Below are 15494 nucleotides of genomic sequence, written 5' to 3'. Positions count from 1 at the left end.
CATCTGCATGTTGCCATCCCCACCTGAAACTCATTAGGTGTGGATTATAATCAACTGTTCTAGAAAATGACAGACACCTTCCAGCGAGAAGTCAAATAATCATTATAATCTGAACCTTGTATTGATCATTGGGTTCTTTTCTCTTTCGTCATCAATAATAGGGCACTGGGGCAGGTCATCTGGACCCACGTAAGCAAAATAACCAAAATATTTTCAACCAATATGATGTAAGGTTTCAGAAAAGAAGCATTGTCAATCATCAAGGTCAAATGGGACTAAACAAGTTAAAGTCAGACATGTTTAGAAAGGAATAAAGACATAATGGAGAAAATAATTTTGAAACAAAATCTGAAATCTCCAAAATTTGCAAAATACTAAAAATAGATACAAACACAAAATAGTCTTTGATTGGGCCAGGAAACATGTGGCAAGGTATTAATAATTAAAAATAAACTGCTGTTTAAGCAGTTAAGTACCAATTTATTTGTGAAATTAATTAAATTTTGATGTTCAAATGTGACAGTGAAGATCAGCACTTTGTGCAAACTAAGGTTTTGACTGACACAAATCTCATGCATTGCCCAGCATTGTTGGTGATATCCTGTAAACGTTTCTTTTGCCTTCCAACACTCATTGACCTTGAGCTGCAACATGCAGTTTGACTTAGAGACTAAGGTGGCTTCTGGTGCTGTACTGGATGGGATCCTGTGAGGCCTGACAGCCACAGAGCATATCTACGATGCTGATAAGGATCTTAAAGGTTTTGAACCAAACTGAGACCAGAGAGATGAAAACAGTTTCTTCTGCAGACTGCCAAAGTATGTTTCGTAGAACACTGTAGGTGATGTTACAATTTGAGTTTTTGTTAGTTTAATAGGCTTCAGAGTGCTCTCTTCTTATATCTGAGGTGGCATTATACCCTCTCAAACAAAAAATCATTTAAGTCTTACTTATTGTACAATATTGATACAGCACTGAGCAGTTGCTGCCTTGAGATACTGTTATTTTTATATTATCAGGTATAAGGAAAGCAATAATCTCAATAATTGGATTTCAGTGACTGGAGAGATGAATATTAGTTGCATATTAAATGAACAATGGTCACAGATATTTTGCACAGAGTATATTTCTACTGGTTTGTGGTGCTAAATCAATTAATTTAGTCAACTATCAACCCAAAAATTCTGTCTGATGATCAATTATTATTAGCATCCAGGGAACTATGGAAAGTGTAAAAATCCATTAGGTTCGCTTACATCCTTCATGCAAAATAATCTACTGTCCCTATTCAATTCAGTCTATTTCTAGCTTCCAACCTGCAGCAACGTGATTGACTCTTAATATTCTCCGAAATGGCTAAACAAGCAATCAGTTCAGGAGGTGTAACACATCCCAGTCTAGCTAGTTATGGTCATATCATATGTATGAAGTATAGAGTCATAGAGCACAGAAACAGACCAGTTAGCCTATCTAGTCCATGCTGGCCTGGTCTTCAGCCTAGTCCTACCCCGCTGCACCCAGGTCATAGCCTTCCATACTAACTCTATCCATGTACCTATCCAAACTCCTCTGAAATCTGGCAATTGAACCCACATCTACCACTTCCACGGGCAGCTCACTCCACACTCGTGCGACTTGTGATGAGCGGCCAAGGTGAGGATGGCAAGGACCCAAGTGCGGGAGTATCCGAGACTAGAATTAAGACACAATTTTGCAATTCAGATGAGAACAGGGTTCTTGACTATACGCTGGACAGGAGCCTAAACGAGAGAGTAATCCAAAGACGCTAGTACAGACTGAATTCAGGTGAGCTGACGATCGAGCACCGAGCCCAAAGTTCGGGTGCTCTTTAAGTATTAGAATCCTGATGCCAAAACCGGGCTGCCAATTAGCGGAGAGGTCCCGAGTCTTTAAAGGGGCCTCAGCAGCTAGCCATAACCACTGAGAAATGGAGCATCTAAACCCTGGAAGCTGGCGCATACCATAAACTACTCTCTGAGTGAAGAAGTTCCTATTCATATTCTCTTTAAGTATTTCAACTTTTACCCTAAACCTATATTCAAGTCATACCCAATTTGAAGGGAAAAACATTGCAAACATTCACCATATCTATGCCCTACATAATTTTATATTCCTAATATACCTATTGTATTTCTATATCTAATAAAATAAATATTCAACAAAATCAGCAACTGGACACAGCATAAGTCAGAATCTTAATCCTCAACAAAACTGTATCCTGTTTTGTCCAATTTAACAACAGATAAATATATTTTAAGCAACTAATATTAATAGCATGGAAATTTACAGTTTGTTGTTCACACCTTGAGTAATACGGCCTTATCTGCGGATTCCGCATGCATGGATTCAACCAACCACAGAACGGGAAAACCCGGAAGTTCTCTCTCCAGCACTCGTTGTTTGAGCACGTACAGACTATTTTTTCTTGATGTTATTCCCTAAACAATACAGCGTAACAACTATTTGCATAGCATTTACATTGTATTAGGTATTATAATTAATCTAGAAATGGCTTAAAAGTGCAAAAAAGCTGGATGAACTCAGCAGGTCGGGCAGCATCCCTTCAACTTGAAACATTGACTGCTTCTTTCAACGGATGCTGCCCGACCTGCTGAGTTCGTCCAGCTTTTTGGTATGTCTTGATTTGACCACAGCATCTGCAATGTACTTTGTGTTTACTTAAAAGTGCAGGCAGTCCCCAGGTTAAGAATGAGTTCCATTCCCGAATTCGTCTTTAAGTTGGATTTGAAGTCGGAATAGATACATCCAGTATTATTTAGCGTCAGTTAGTCAAACGTTTTTCTTAGTATATAGCACTTATTTTACCTTTCTATGCATATAAAACACTTAAGAAACATATGTATTTCAATAATTAAACCACTGCTTTGCTTCGTAATAATTGTAGCTTTCCTCGGGGCGGGGCCTTCACATGATTCATTAAAATTGTTCTGATCATTGACTGGCATAGCCTAACGCTTTTCCAATGACCGATGGTGTTTCACCTTTCCAATCGCTTTATTACTTCTACCTTATTTTCAATCGTGATTATTTTCATGAACAGAAACACCATGGATTCAGAGCTGCACCGCCAGGTCCTAATGCACACCACACTGTTCCGCTGGGTGCTGAAGACCACCGCACTGAAACAGGTTAAATAAGGGACTTGAGCATCCACGTTTTTTGTATCCACAGTGGGGGGAGGGTCTCGGACCCCATCCCCCGCGGATATGGAGGGCCGACTGTACCAAGGTTTATACATTCCTTACATAGTTACAGTGAATATTCTTATGTATATTAGTGACACCTTGGTAAACAATAGTTCCAGGAATTAGTACCAGATTCACTGTCAAAAAAAATGTTGCCCTTGAGAGATAACTTTGATTTATCTTATTCAGGGAGTTTATCGTGAACATCCTATGAAAACTACAAATTAAAATATTCCTGATTTTCCTGAGATGCGTCATTTCCAGGTGGAATTGATAGCATTTCCTGTGGTAAGTAACAGAAAATGCCAGGGAAACATTCAACTTTCAAACTTCCTGGCAGCCTTTCTTCTATCACTAACAACCAGTCCCAGATCCTAGACTTTTTGTGATGTCCATTTGCAAGTCAACAAGTAAATCTCTCAAATTATACTTACCGATACTTCTGCTCCTCACTTTCCAACAGGAAGTAGTCAAAGGCAGCGTATGCTTCATTTCCATTCCAGTCCTTCAGCTGAATGCGTAGAACTTGAGGTGATTGGCTGGTGAGCAGATGAATATATTCATTTCCTAGCCAATACTCTCCATGGGGGTTCCCAAATCCCTAATTGGACAACAGGGGCAAGCAATCATTCAATGACCATGATTCACAAACAAAACATCCTCAGTAAAAACCTTTTGTTCCACTTTTTGCAATTTGTAGTGTTTATAATTTAATGTCCTTCGACTGTATTGCTGTTGCCCAGCAATAAATTTCACATCAGTGATAGTAAAGCTGATTCTGATACTGATAAATGTTTCAGTGCATTGGCTAGTTAACTCTGAAAATATAACAGCCTTGGGTACAATTAAGTTAATAGATAGGTAATCCAAATTAAATTAAAGTCCTAAATTAATAACCAAGTTCCACCAGGGCACAATGAAATTTTATTAAAAGAGTAACTTGGCTTGATGACCAAAAACCTACCACTGTTGTGAAAAAAAGACTCAGTCTTTTGAAAAGAGGTTATAAGCGTTTTTTTTCTCGACTCTCTGTACCACACTTCAGTCCAGTTGGTGGCGGTAATGCACCTTTAAGTTGGACTGCCAACCGCCATTAAAAGTCAAAAGATGAAGGAATTCAGTTTTGTTCACAAATGAAGTACAGGGGAGGAAATTTGCCATCCTTACCTAGTTTAGCTTATATTGATTCCAGACCAAAGTCAATCTACTTAAAGTTGTTTGTTGAAATAGTTTGGCAATCTACCATGGTCTATGTTCAGCAGGAATTAACTATAAATGCAGGCTTTGTAAAATGAATTTAACCAAGTAAACATGAGGAAATCTACAGATGCCGGAAATCTAAACAACACACACAAAATGCTGGTAGAACACAGCAGGCCAGGCAGCATCTATAAGAATCACTGTTGACGTTTCGGGCTGAGACCTGACGAAGGGTCTTGGCCCAAAACGACGACAGTGCTTAACCAAGTAATCTCAGGCTTATAGATCATATCCCTGCAAGATGAAGTATAAAATAGGAGATAACTGACACTCTGAGCGGAAAGAATGTGACTGAAAGAAGACATTACAGGTGTACAGGGAAAATGGGATTAATGTAATACCTTCTCTGCAAGCCAGCATGGACCTAAGGGCCAAATGGCCTCCTTTTGTATTATTTTAATTATGACCAGTAGTAACTGATAAAAATTTTCTGCAGCTTCGTTAAAAAATAATTGCCTAATGGGTTGTTCTGCAGGAACCTTAGCAACTAATCACAGGAAAAGCAGAAAAGTATCAGTTTTTGGAAAAATGACTTCAAGCATGAGTAGTATAATGCATTTAAATACAATTACACCAAAGTCCAAAGGTTATCACCAATAAAAAGCACACTGCTGAACAGGAATGACATTTGACAGAGAATGTTCTATCTTTGCACAGTCAGATATAGTGCAAATTATTTTACAATTTACAGCATGCAGAGTCCAATAATTATACTTTAGGTATTTCTGTATATCATCTATGGGTTTATTAACCAAGACAAAATTATTCTTTCAAAAATAAAAATGCTGCAGGGTTAGAACTTTGAAATAGTATTGAAAACACTGGAAATGCTCAGTAGGTCAGGCAATCAACCTTCGGTACAAGCACATCGTTTATTTGCTACTTCAATAATATGTCTTAGCCCAGAAGCAATCATTTTATTTCATATAATTTCTGTGCCAAATGAATAAAATCGTCTAATGTGCTTCCATTACTTTTGAATGATTGTAGGCTTGTTTTGTCATATCTTCAAAGAACCAAAGGAAATTGTCTAAAAACATTTTGTTGAGGAACCCTGCAATTGACAATCATTTACTGCATCAACCTTAGCAGTTCAAGTCTTGGTCATAGTTGACATAATATTGAACAGATAACTGCAATGATGCTCCTCTGATTTTTTTATGGTTGAAATTCTTATTTGGAAAAAATATGAAATACTCAGTAAATGCTTTTCAGATTTAGCAAAATGCAGTGATGTAACTAAAAGTGTTGCTGCCTCACTATTCCAGGGATCCAATTTCAATCCTGACCTCCGGTGGTGTCTGTGTGACTTTGCCTGTTCTCCTTGTGACTGCATGGGTTTATATTGTTTCCTCTCCTATCTCAAAGATTTGTGGGCTGTACTGCTAATTGGCTACTGTAATTCACCTCCAGTGCTTGACAGAATCTGAAGCAAGCTGAAGAGAATATGTGGATAATAATATAAGATCAAATTCAAGCCCTGCATGAAATGCCAACTGCTGCCGGGAGGTGAAGAGAAAGGAGAGCTGATGTCTTGGAGTCAAGAAGCAGAGGCTGAGAACGTCAGGAGCGAGAAGAAGAGGAACACTATCACTGGGGGAGCAGGTGGACATGTTGAGAAGATTGGGGTAAGGATTGTCCCTTGCTCAACACCCATAGTGTAGTTTCTCAGAGGAATGGGGCACAAGGAACTCCTTGCAAAGTAAAATTTTTCATTATAAATCATGACTTTTATTGTACAACTCAATAAACAGCTGGAAGAAGCCAAATGCACATAAAATCACCTCACATTCAATAAAATTGTTTTAAAGAACACTCATTCTCAGTATTTTTTTACTTGCATATTTTGTCTAATCATGCACATTGGTTGTTTGCCAATCTATGACTATGTATAGTTTTTCATTAAATTCTGTTGTTTTTCTTTATTTCCTGTAAATATCTGCATGAAAATTAATCTCAAGGTAGTATATGGTAACCTTTATACATACTTAATATGTTAATAAATTTATTTTGAACTTTGAACACGCTATCGTGAAGTACTAACTTCACTGAGAGAATAAAACCCTACTCTAATAATTCTAATTACTTGCTGCAACATCCCTGCATTTCCAGATGAGTGACATCTCACTTAAAGAACCCAGATTGCCATATAACATCCATTTTTTCACTGAGAATCTCCACTCTACAAGTGTCAATAACAATGTGCAGATCACCCTGCTGTGACTTGTGAAGGCAGAAGGTTTCTATCAGCATTACTTCAGAATTTACCAATGAAGAAAAAATTATTTATACAATCTTGAGTACTTGCAAGTTCTTTTTTTTTCCATTTGATCAATTATCATAAAAGCCTGCCATGCATTCCTAAAGAGTGTGAGACACATTAATATGAAATACACAATGTACTACTATCAGCATGTGCGTATAGACAAAATGACCAAACATACCATTACTTTACTGTGACCCTGTGGGGGCAAGACTACCCTTCTGAATCAGAATCAGAGTCAAGTTTAACATCAACAGCTTATATCGTGAAATTTGTTGACTCTCTGGCTGCAGTACAATGCAATACAACTAACAGAAAAAGAAACTGAATTACAGTAAGTATATACTGTATGTAAAATATTTAAATTAAACAAGTAGTTCAAAAATAGAAATAAAAAAGTGGTGAGGTAGTGCTCATGGGTTCATTGTCCATTCAGATATCTGATGGCAGAGGATAAGAAGCTGTTCCTGAATCACTGAGTGTCAGCCTTCAGGCTTCTGTACCTTCTACCTGATGGTAGCAATGAAAACCCTTGAAGTTATTTGCTACTTTTCTTGTACTTAGGGTACAGTAATATCTAGAAAACAGTCACAGTTCATTTATAGGCAAACTGTGCTGGCAAGATGCACTAAGCCAAAATGACATTCAAATGGCATAGACTGATCTTCACGTTTAGGGTTAAAAGATGACCTTGACACCTACAGAACTTGGAAATGTTACAAGCCCAATCAGTACCTATGAAGACAACAAACAATGCTATACAATTGTAAGAATCAAAATTTGAAAAAACTACAACGAAGAATAAATATGTAAAAATGAACATAATGAAGAAAAACACACAAGTGAGGAATTAACGTGATCTATTTTTGCCCTTGTATATCGTGAGACATTTTCTTCAAGTTTTTTGTTATAAGTTCCGGTAAATGATGCCCATTGGTATATTTTACAATTCTGATGAAGACTCTGGACTTGAAATCGTTCTGTTGCAAGTTGCCGTCCATTTTGGATTTGGGGTAAACCATTTGGCCTTTAAAGTGTTCTTTGCCATTTAATAAGATCATGGTTGATCCTTGCCCTCAGCACTCCTTTCCTTTCCTTCACACCTAAAAGTCAATTGACTTCTGGCTCAAAATTGCTTTGTGATTGAGCTTCCACCGACATGCTGGGTAGAGAATACCAAAAACTTCCCATCCACCAGGTGAGGAAATCCCTTCTCATGCCTATCTGAAATGGCCAAACCTTGACTTTGAGCCAGTGATCCAAGTTCTAGACAGCACAGCAAGGGAAAACATTATTCCTATATCTACCATATCTGGTCTATAGAATTCTGCATGCTTCAAAAAGGTCATTCATTCTTCTAAACTCAAGAGAGTAAAAACCTAATTAGTTTAATATCTCACATTTACTAAATCCACCATTCCAGGGACTATTATGTTTTCAAACACTTACTCGACCACAAGAATATCCTTCCTTAGAAACATAGAACAGATGAGTCCACAATTGGTGAAGCAGTCTCACCAATTCTCTGTACTTGGAGTAGGACAACCCTACTCTCCTACCCCAGTTTTTTTTACATACAAGATAATTTAGTAGTGTCTATTCCATCACAGCGTGTTCTTAATGGAATCGTTTGTCAGATACAAAGGACAGAAGTAAACAAGGCCATGCAACCTTTTGAAGTTCTATTGAATCATCTGCTGTTACCTTCCTTCGTAACTATATAAAAATGTGAAATATTTTGAGTTCAGGGAAGACTCTAGTGAGTGCGTGGAATGGGTTGCCAGCAATGGTGGTGGAGGTGGATACGATAGGGTCTTTTAAGAGACTTTTGGATAGGTACATGGAGGTTAGAAAAATAGAGGGCTGGTAATTTCTAAGGTAGGAACATGTTCGGCACAACTTTGTGGGCTGAAGGGCATGTATTGTGCTGTAGGTTTTCTAAGTTTCTACTCTACTGGGAAAAAAAATTAAAAGATCTTTTAAAAGCTTAGCTTTATTTGTCGCATGTACTTTGAAACATATATTTATGTCAATGACCAACACGGTCCAAGGATGTGCTGGGGGCAGCCTGCAAGTTACACATGTCTCCAGTGGCAAGACAGCATACTCACAACTTGCTTGCCCTAAGCCGTACATCTTTGGAATGTGGGACAAAACCAGAGCACCTGGAGGAAAAACACACAGTCATGAGGGGAATGTACAAACTCCTTTCAGGCAGTGGCAGAATTGATGCCGGGTTGCTGACTCTGTGAAGCATTACACAAACCATTACACTACCGTGCCACCTAGAAACTCCTAGAGAATGTGTATTTGTCATGATCAACCAGGCTCCTCCTGTGTTGGGTTGGAGAAGCCACTCAAACATTGAACTAACCTAGCAGATTCTGGATTTCATTGTTCATCCAGGGCTTCTGACTGGTGAAATTCCTGAATGATTTTGTGGGGACGCCCTCATCTACAGCTGCTTTAATGACCTCATTTGGCAATTTTTCATATATATTATGAATAAAGTTTAATTTTGAAATAAATAAATGTTTGCTGTGATGAATAATGTATCATCCAACATTGATATCTCGCCAATGATTAAATTCAACAATCACAACAGTGAGCTACTTTATAAGTGGACCAAAGCAGTGCTGAGGTCTAGACAGGGTGGTCCAAGAGAAGCAACTTACTACTGACTAGACACACAAGATGCTGGTGGAACACAGCAGGTCAGGCAGCATCTATAAGGAGAAGCACTGTCGACGTTTTGGGCCGAGACCCTTCGTCAGGATGCTGCCTGGCCTGCTGTGTTACACCAGCATTTTGAGTGTGTGGTTTGAATTTCCAGCATCTGCAGATTTCCTTGTGATTACTATTGACTCAGCCCTACTTCAGAGTGTCTTCAAGGATAGATTCCATCATTTGGTTGTGATTTCTGAACATCTAGATTTTGGCTTATTTTATTCTAAAGTATTGCATCTGAAGAATGCAGCCACGACATGTCAGTCATCACTAAGCTCCTTTCCTGGAGCTGAATTTAACCCCTGTGACTTGAGCAAGAACACCACCAAGGAACCAAACCTAAGCCTAAGAATGTTTGGCAATTTTTCGACATTGTGGAAACCAGTGTTATGGAAAAGGCAAAATTGGTACCCAATGCACCAATTGGTGTGAAAAAAGATCAATGAGTTAAATAAAACTTCATATCTTTCGATGTTTCTGGTTTGTGGCCCAGTGCCAATTAATGGAAACAGTTTTGGTCAATTTCAGAAAAACCTTTTTGGCTCAAACTAATTATTTCATCACCGAATTTTCTAAACATTGTATTTTAAAATATTCAGGCAAGGAAGTTTTAACATTTTAAAGTTTTCAAGCAAGAATATTTTCTTCCAGTTCTTTACATACCTTGAGTTCATAAGGTTCACAATGCTTTACAGTACCAGCAACCCGGGTTCAACTCCCATTGCTGTCTGTAAAGAGCTTGTACTTCCTCTTAGTGGTTTCTTCTGGGCACTCTGGTTTCCTCCCACAGTACAAAGATGTACCAGTTGGTAGGTTAATTGATCATTGTAAATTGTCCCGTGATTAGGCTAGGATTAAATCAGGGTTGCTGGGCAGCATGGCTTGAAGGGATGGAAGAGCCTAGTTCATGACCTATCTCAATAAATAATTAAATAAATTGAATCTCAAGAACTCTTCCATTACACCTACTTGGGCATTCAAATAAAAAAAGTCATTGTCCTTAAAAATAAAAATGGAAAATGCTGAAAACTTTTACCTCATCAGGCAGCATCTGTGAAAGGAAAGTGAGTAAATATTTCAGGGCTGATACTTTTCTGCAGAACTGAATCAACTTGGGCCAGAAATGGTCTTTCTCTTTTCAGAAATGCTGCCTGACCTGCTTAGTGTTTCCAATCACACAATTCCTGTTTCGGATTTCCAGCATCCGAATACTGTTTTGTTCATCACATTTGCAATTGTGCTCGTAATCAGCAGTAGCTGCATGGGTGCAAACTCTTCCTGCCTTCTGTATCGACACTGCATTGAATTCAGCACTCTATGCACAATGTCCACCAGATCACAAATCCATCACGGGCACTAGCCTTCCCACCATCGACGGCTTCTTCAAAAGGTGATGCATCAAAAAGGTATCATCCATTAAGAACCCCATCACCCAGAACATGCTCTCTTCTCATTACTATAATCAGAGAGGAGGTACAAGAGCATGAAGATACACACTCAATGTTCTAGAAACAGCTTCCTCCTCTCTGCCATCAGATTTCATAGACAATGAATCAACCCATGACCTATTTTTGCTCTCTTTTTGCACTTTATTTTAATATTTTATATATATATATATGTATTTCTTATTGCAATTTATAGTACTGTTTATGTATTGCACACACAGTTTTTTTTAATAAACAAAATGTACTTCATTCAAAAATAAAATTATATACAATAACCATTCAAAGACTTTCAATTCTTTACAGTTGGTACCATTACTGTCTTTACATTTTCAAAGTTCAGAAGTTTTGCCACCCACATGGCACTTTGTTCTTTCATATTTACATTCAGGGGGTATACCCCCAATACCTCTACCCCTCAACTCCCAAGGGAGAAGAACCCTAGACTGTGGTCCTTCCCCACCATGCCCTTGCGGTGGCTGCACCGAGTCTAAGTGCGTCCCTCAGCACGGACTCCTGCAGCCGAGAACGTGCCAGTCAGCAGCATTCCCCCACGGACATCTCCATGTGCTGGTAGACCATTAAGTTTCGGGCCGACCAAAGAGTGTCTTTGACCGAGCTGATGATCTGCCAACAGCACCAGATGTTGGCACACAAAGATAGTTATGACACATGTCGGTGGTTTTGAACCTGATTCTGAAATTCTTACCGAGCAGGTCACTTCATCTTAATTAATTTGTTCAGATCATCACCTTTCCCTCATAGGTGCATCAAGTTCTTTTTGGATTTATGCTATCATTAACAATGCATTCAGTGAATAAAGGAAGCCTGCACATTGGTCGCCAATGAATGCTGGAACAATGGTGCCACATCTATAAAGATATGTGGGTTGACTGCGAGGTATTCAGATCTGGGTCAATTTCTCATACTTCCTTACTTTCCCCATTATAATCTTCCTGACATCACCACTCTCCAAGTAGTTCAGTGTTTTTTAAGAATGTTTGCCAACAGTGATTCCTCTTTGCGCAATGAACATATAACCTAAAGGTTCACTGCAAGTCATTACAATGTTGGAGAATCCTGTGATCGATAATAGCAGCACATTAAACTTGGCCATTGAACTGCTAAATGATCATTTGCCCAGCCCTTTCAGCTTTTTTTGGATCATGACATTCCTGCATGTATAGAAATCATTTGTTTGTGCCTGACTCTACTTTGAATATTTTATTTTATTTCATTTGGAGGTACAGTGTGGAATAGTTCCTTCTGTCCCACTGAGCCACACTGCCAGCAACTCACTGATTTAACCCTAACCCTAGCCTGAGTAATACTGTATTTACAATGAATAACTAATTAACCTACTAACCAGTATGTCCTCGGCTGTGGGAGGAAACTGGACCACCCAGAGGAAATCCTCTGCGCGGAGGACGTACAAATTCCTAATACAAGATGCCGGGATTGAACTCTGAACTCTGATGCCCAAGTGGGTAATAGTTGTCGTTCTGGATAATTTCTTTCTATGTCCTCAGTCTCAAGCTTATTTGCATCTTTGAATAGCCCACAATTTGTGCTCACTTGTTGCTGACATTTCTTAAACCTTATATTTTGAAATGTTCAAGTGAATAAATTACAATGCAGATAATTAAAATTATTTTACGAGTACTAATTATAGAGTCATTAAAATTTCACAGAGACCACATATAACTAGGTTTGAGATGTCTTTAGTATTTTAAGAGAGACTACGTAGTTTGTCTGTGCAGGTGATTCTCTCCATGGTAAAAACAAAATCTGCAGAGACGAGTTGAATTGTTGAAAGCAATTTGTGATTTCTAAATTCACATCTGCATCCTAAAGCTGATGTTCCGTTAACTGATAAAAGCAGCAAAAGTCAATATTTTCTGAACTATCACTATTGTTTAATCAAAGCTAATATTATTAATTTTCCTCTGGCAGTCTTTGACTACTGTTGATGAAACAGGTATTCAGTTTCCTTCCACAATTTCAAATCTATCAAAGATATTGCAGCTTTAATTTTCCTTCATCAGCATTACGATGCAGATGTGAATTTAGAATTCAACAATTCAACTCATCTCTGTCTGCAAAGAGTAAGAATTTCAGGTTGTATAATGTTTACATTCTCTGATATTAATTGGAACCATTGAACCATATCACATACCTTCTGCTAGTCAGTTCTGTATTCACCTTCTTTTTTCACCTTATATATTTCAGCTTTGGCTTCAAGCAATAGGATGCCTTAGCAACTTATTTTCATTTCAATTTAAGTGATGGTTTCTGATACAAATCACACTTTGTGATAATCACTTATTACTTTCAGTCTGATATTTTTGTTAATCAACATAAAGCATTTCTCACCAATTTGTATTCCTTCCAGTCACGGTGGAATTCAACATTCCCATTTTCACGATGCTGGAAGACTGTCCATCCTCCTCCGTTTGTCTCCATGTCACAGAACACCTACCGGGAAGGAAAACGAAGGGAGCGATTCAAAATTATTTTTGCTAACATTTTAAAACAGAACATTCCATTGTTCTTAATGCACTTCATCATCAATATCTTTGCAATTTATTCCCATCAGTTCTGACAAAACTTCCAAGCAATCATTCAGCAACTTTGATGTATTTCATAGTAAAATTGCTTGCTTTCTGCTCCTCTATACTGAATGACTTTCAAAAAGTAGAATATAATAAGGAAATTATTGGGCTGTGAAGATAATTCAATAGCAATGGGAATAGAGAGTACTTCATTTAATTTTTGTTCACTTTTCAACCATAATTATTGTTAAATGAATTTCAAAAAGATAAACACATTACATAACAGAAGAACTGCAACTATAAAAGCATCCTTATTAATAGCCTCAAAATATAATAGCAGATGAAGTTAGAGATTGTGGTTTCAGGTGACATTTTACTTGGTACATAGTTTTGAAGGTGTTTTAGCAATTAGCTTTAGTTCTCACATGTATATTGAAACATACTGTGAAATGTGTCATTTGTATTAATGATAAACATATTCTGAGGATGTACTGGAGTCAGCCCACAAGTGTCACCATGTTTCTGGCACTAACATAGCATGCCTGCGACTTATGAACCCTAACCCATTTGTCTTTGGAATGTGGGAAGAATCCGGGTCACCCGGAGGAAACATACACACGGTCGCAGGGAAAATGTACAAACTAATTGCAGACAACGGCAGGTATTGATCCTTAATCAGTAATCAATGGTCATAAAGTGTTGTGCTAACTGCTACACTATTCTTTTGTTAGTCAATCTCCATTTCAATCATTGATTGAGTTAATCATTTGGTAAAACAACGTGGAAGATGTGCTATCATCAAAAATTTTGCCAGTTAGTTCTCATTGTTACCCCACTGACTTTGGAGAGTGGAGCATAGCATCTGACTTAAATCCTCTGTGCAGGATTTAGGAACTGCTGGATAGTCAGAGCAATGTCTTTCAAATAAAATGCTAAAAAGTTACATTATTGCATGATATAATGAAAGGGTGGGATCGTTCAAACCAGTATTTTGTGGATATTTATCCCTCAGTAGATTGATCACTCAGTAAACCTTGAGTAGATTCCCTTTTATGGAGTACAAATAGTACAATCTACTTATTGATTATTGCCCCTATTTTATAACAATAATTACTCTTCTGAAAAGAATTTGGTGGTCCTCAAATCATGGAGCTGCCGTATATTTACTTGTTCACAGGATGTGGATGTCACGAGCAAGATTAGAATTTATTGGCCACTCCTAATTTTTACAGAGTTGCTTCGGATGACCTTGTGGAGGACAGTTAAAAGATAATCACATTGGGGAGGAGGGGTAATTTAGAGTTATATATGGACCAGACCAGGTAAAGACATTTGGCTTTCTTCCTGAGTCGAAATTAAAGCTAAGTACTTCTTTGTGTGTGTGGAAGGTTTTGAAGTATTTTGGTAGAATGTAGTGTTGATGCACTGTCAATGTAACACCAGCAGAACAGAATGAAATGGGAGATTATATACAGCCCTACTTCCCTCTTGTGTTCCTATTCTTAGTAAGTGGAGGTACCTAAATTGCACTACAGCTCTATCTTCTGCCAATTAATAGACATTGAATATGACAGAGTTATGATAGAAAGATCATTAATGTTCACTTGTAAATCTGCTACACAGTGCAAATTGGGTTAGCAGAATTACAGCACTTCTGCATTTCAACAGTTTTCATTGGAGGAACAATATGGAATATTACATAATTATGCATAAATTATTTGAGAACTTTCACAGTATTGAAAAAAGTTTGAAAGATTAACTTGTTTTTTTAACTTACAAAATGTTTTAGAAACTTGTAGTCAGTGTTTATTGGATAACGGACAGAATTTTAAATATTCTTTTGCTTCATACATATTATTTGACCTTAGGTTAAAGCATTGATTATTCAATTTATTAACTAGACATTTAATAAGCTGTCAAGTTATTAGCAATGGGAGGCACTCTAGCACCACTTGTACTTATTTTATGCACAGTGTGATACAGCTTTTTATGATGAGGATAATTGTGAAATCAATTTAATTGA

General features: G+C 37.7%; 1 protein-coding gene across 2 annotated transcripts in view; it reads right to left on the bottom strand.

The window, feature by feature from the left end:
- The window catches only part of angpt2b (angiopoietin 2b), a 228559-nt gene that overhangs the window by 57884 nt on the left and 155181 nt on the right, over positions 1 to 15494 (bottom strand). For both annotated transcript variants that reach the window (XM_059954378.1, XM_059954377.1), the window contains exons 7-8: positions 13293 to 13394; positions 3662 to 3828 (exon numbers count right to left, since the gene is read on the bottom strand). In XM_059954378.1, coding sequence (XP_059810361.1) covers positions 3662 to 3828; positions 13293 to 13394 — 269 coding nt within the window. The remainder of the gene's footprint in view (positions 1 to 3661; positions 3829 to 13292; positions 13395 to 15494) is intronic.

Source organism: Hypanus sabinus, chromosome 30 (genome assembly GCF_030144855.1).
Source record: "Hypanus sabinus isolate sHypSab1 chromosome 30, sHypSab1.hap1, whole genome shotgun sequence".
NCBI lineage: Eukaryota > Metazoa > Chordata > Chondrichthyes > Myliobatiformes > Dasyatidae > Hypanus > Hypanus sabinus.
This window is presented reverse-complemented; position numbering and strand designations above follow the sequence as displayed.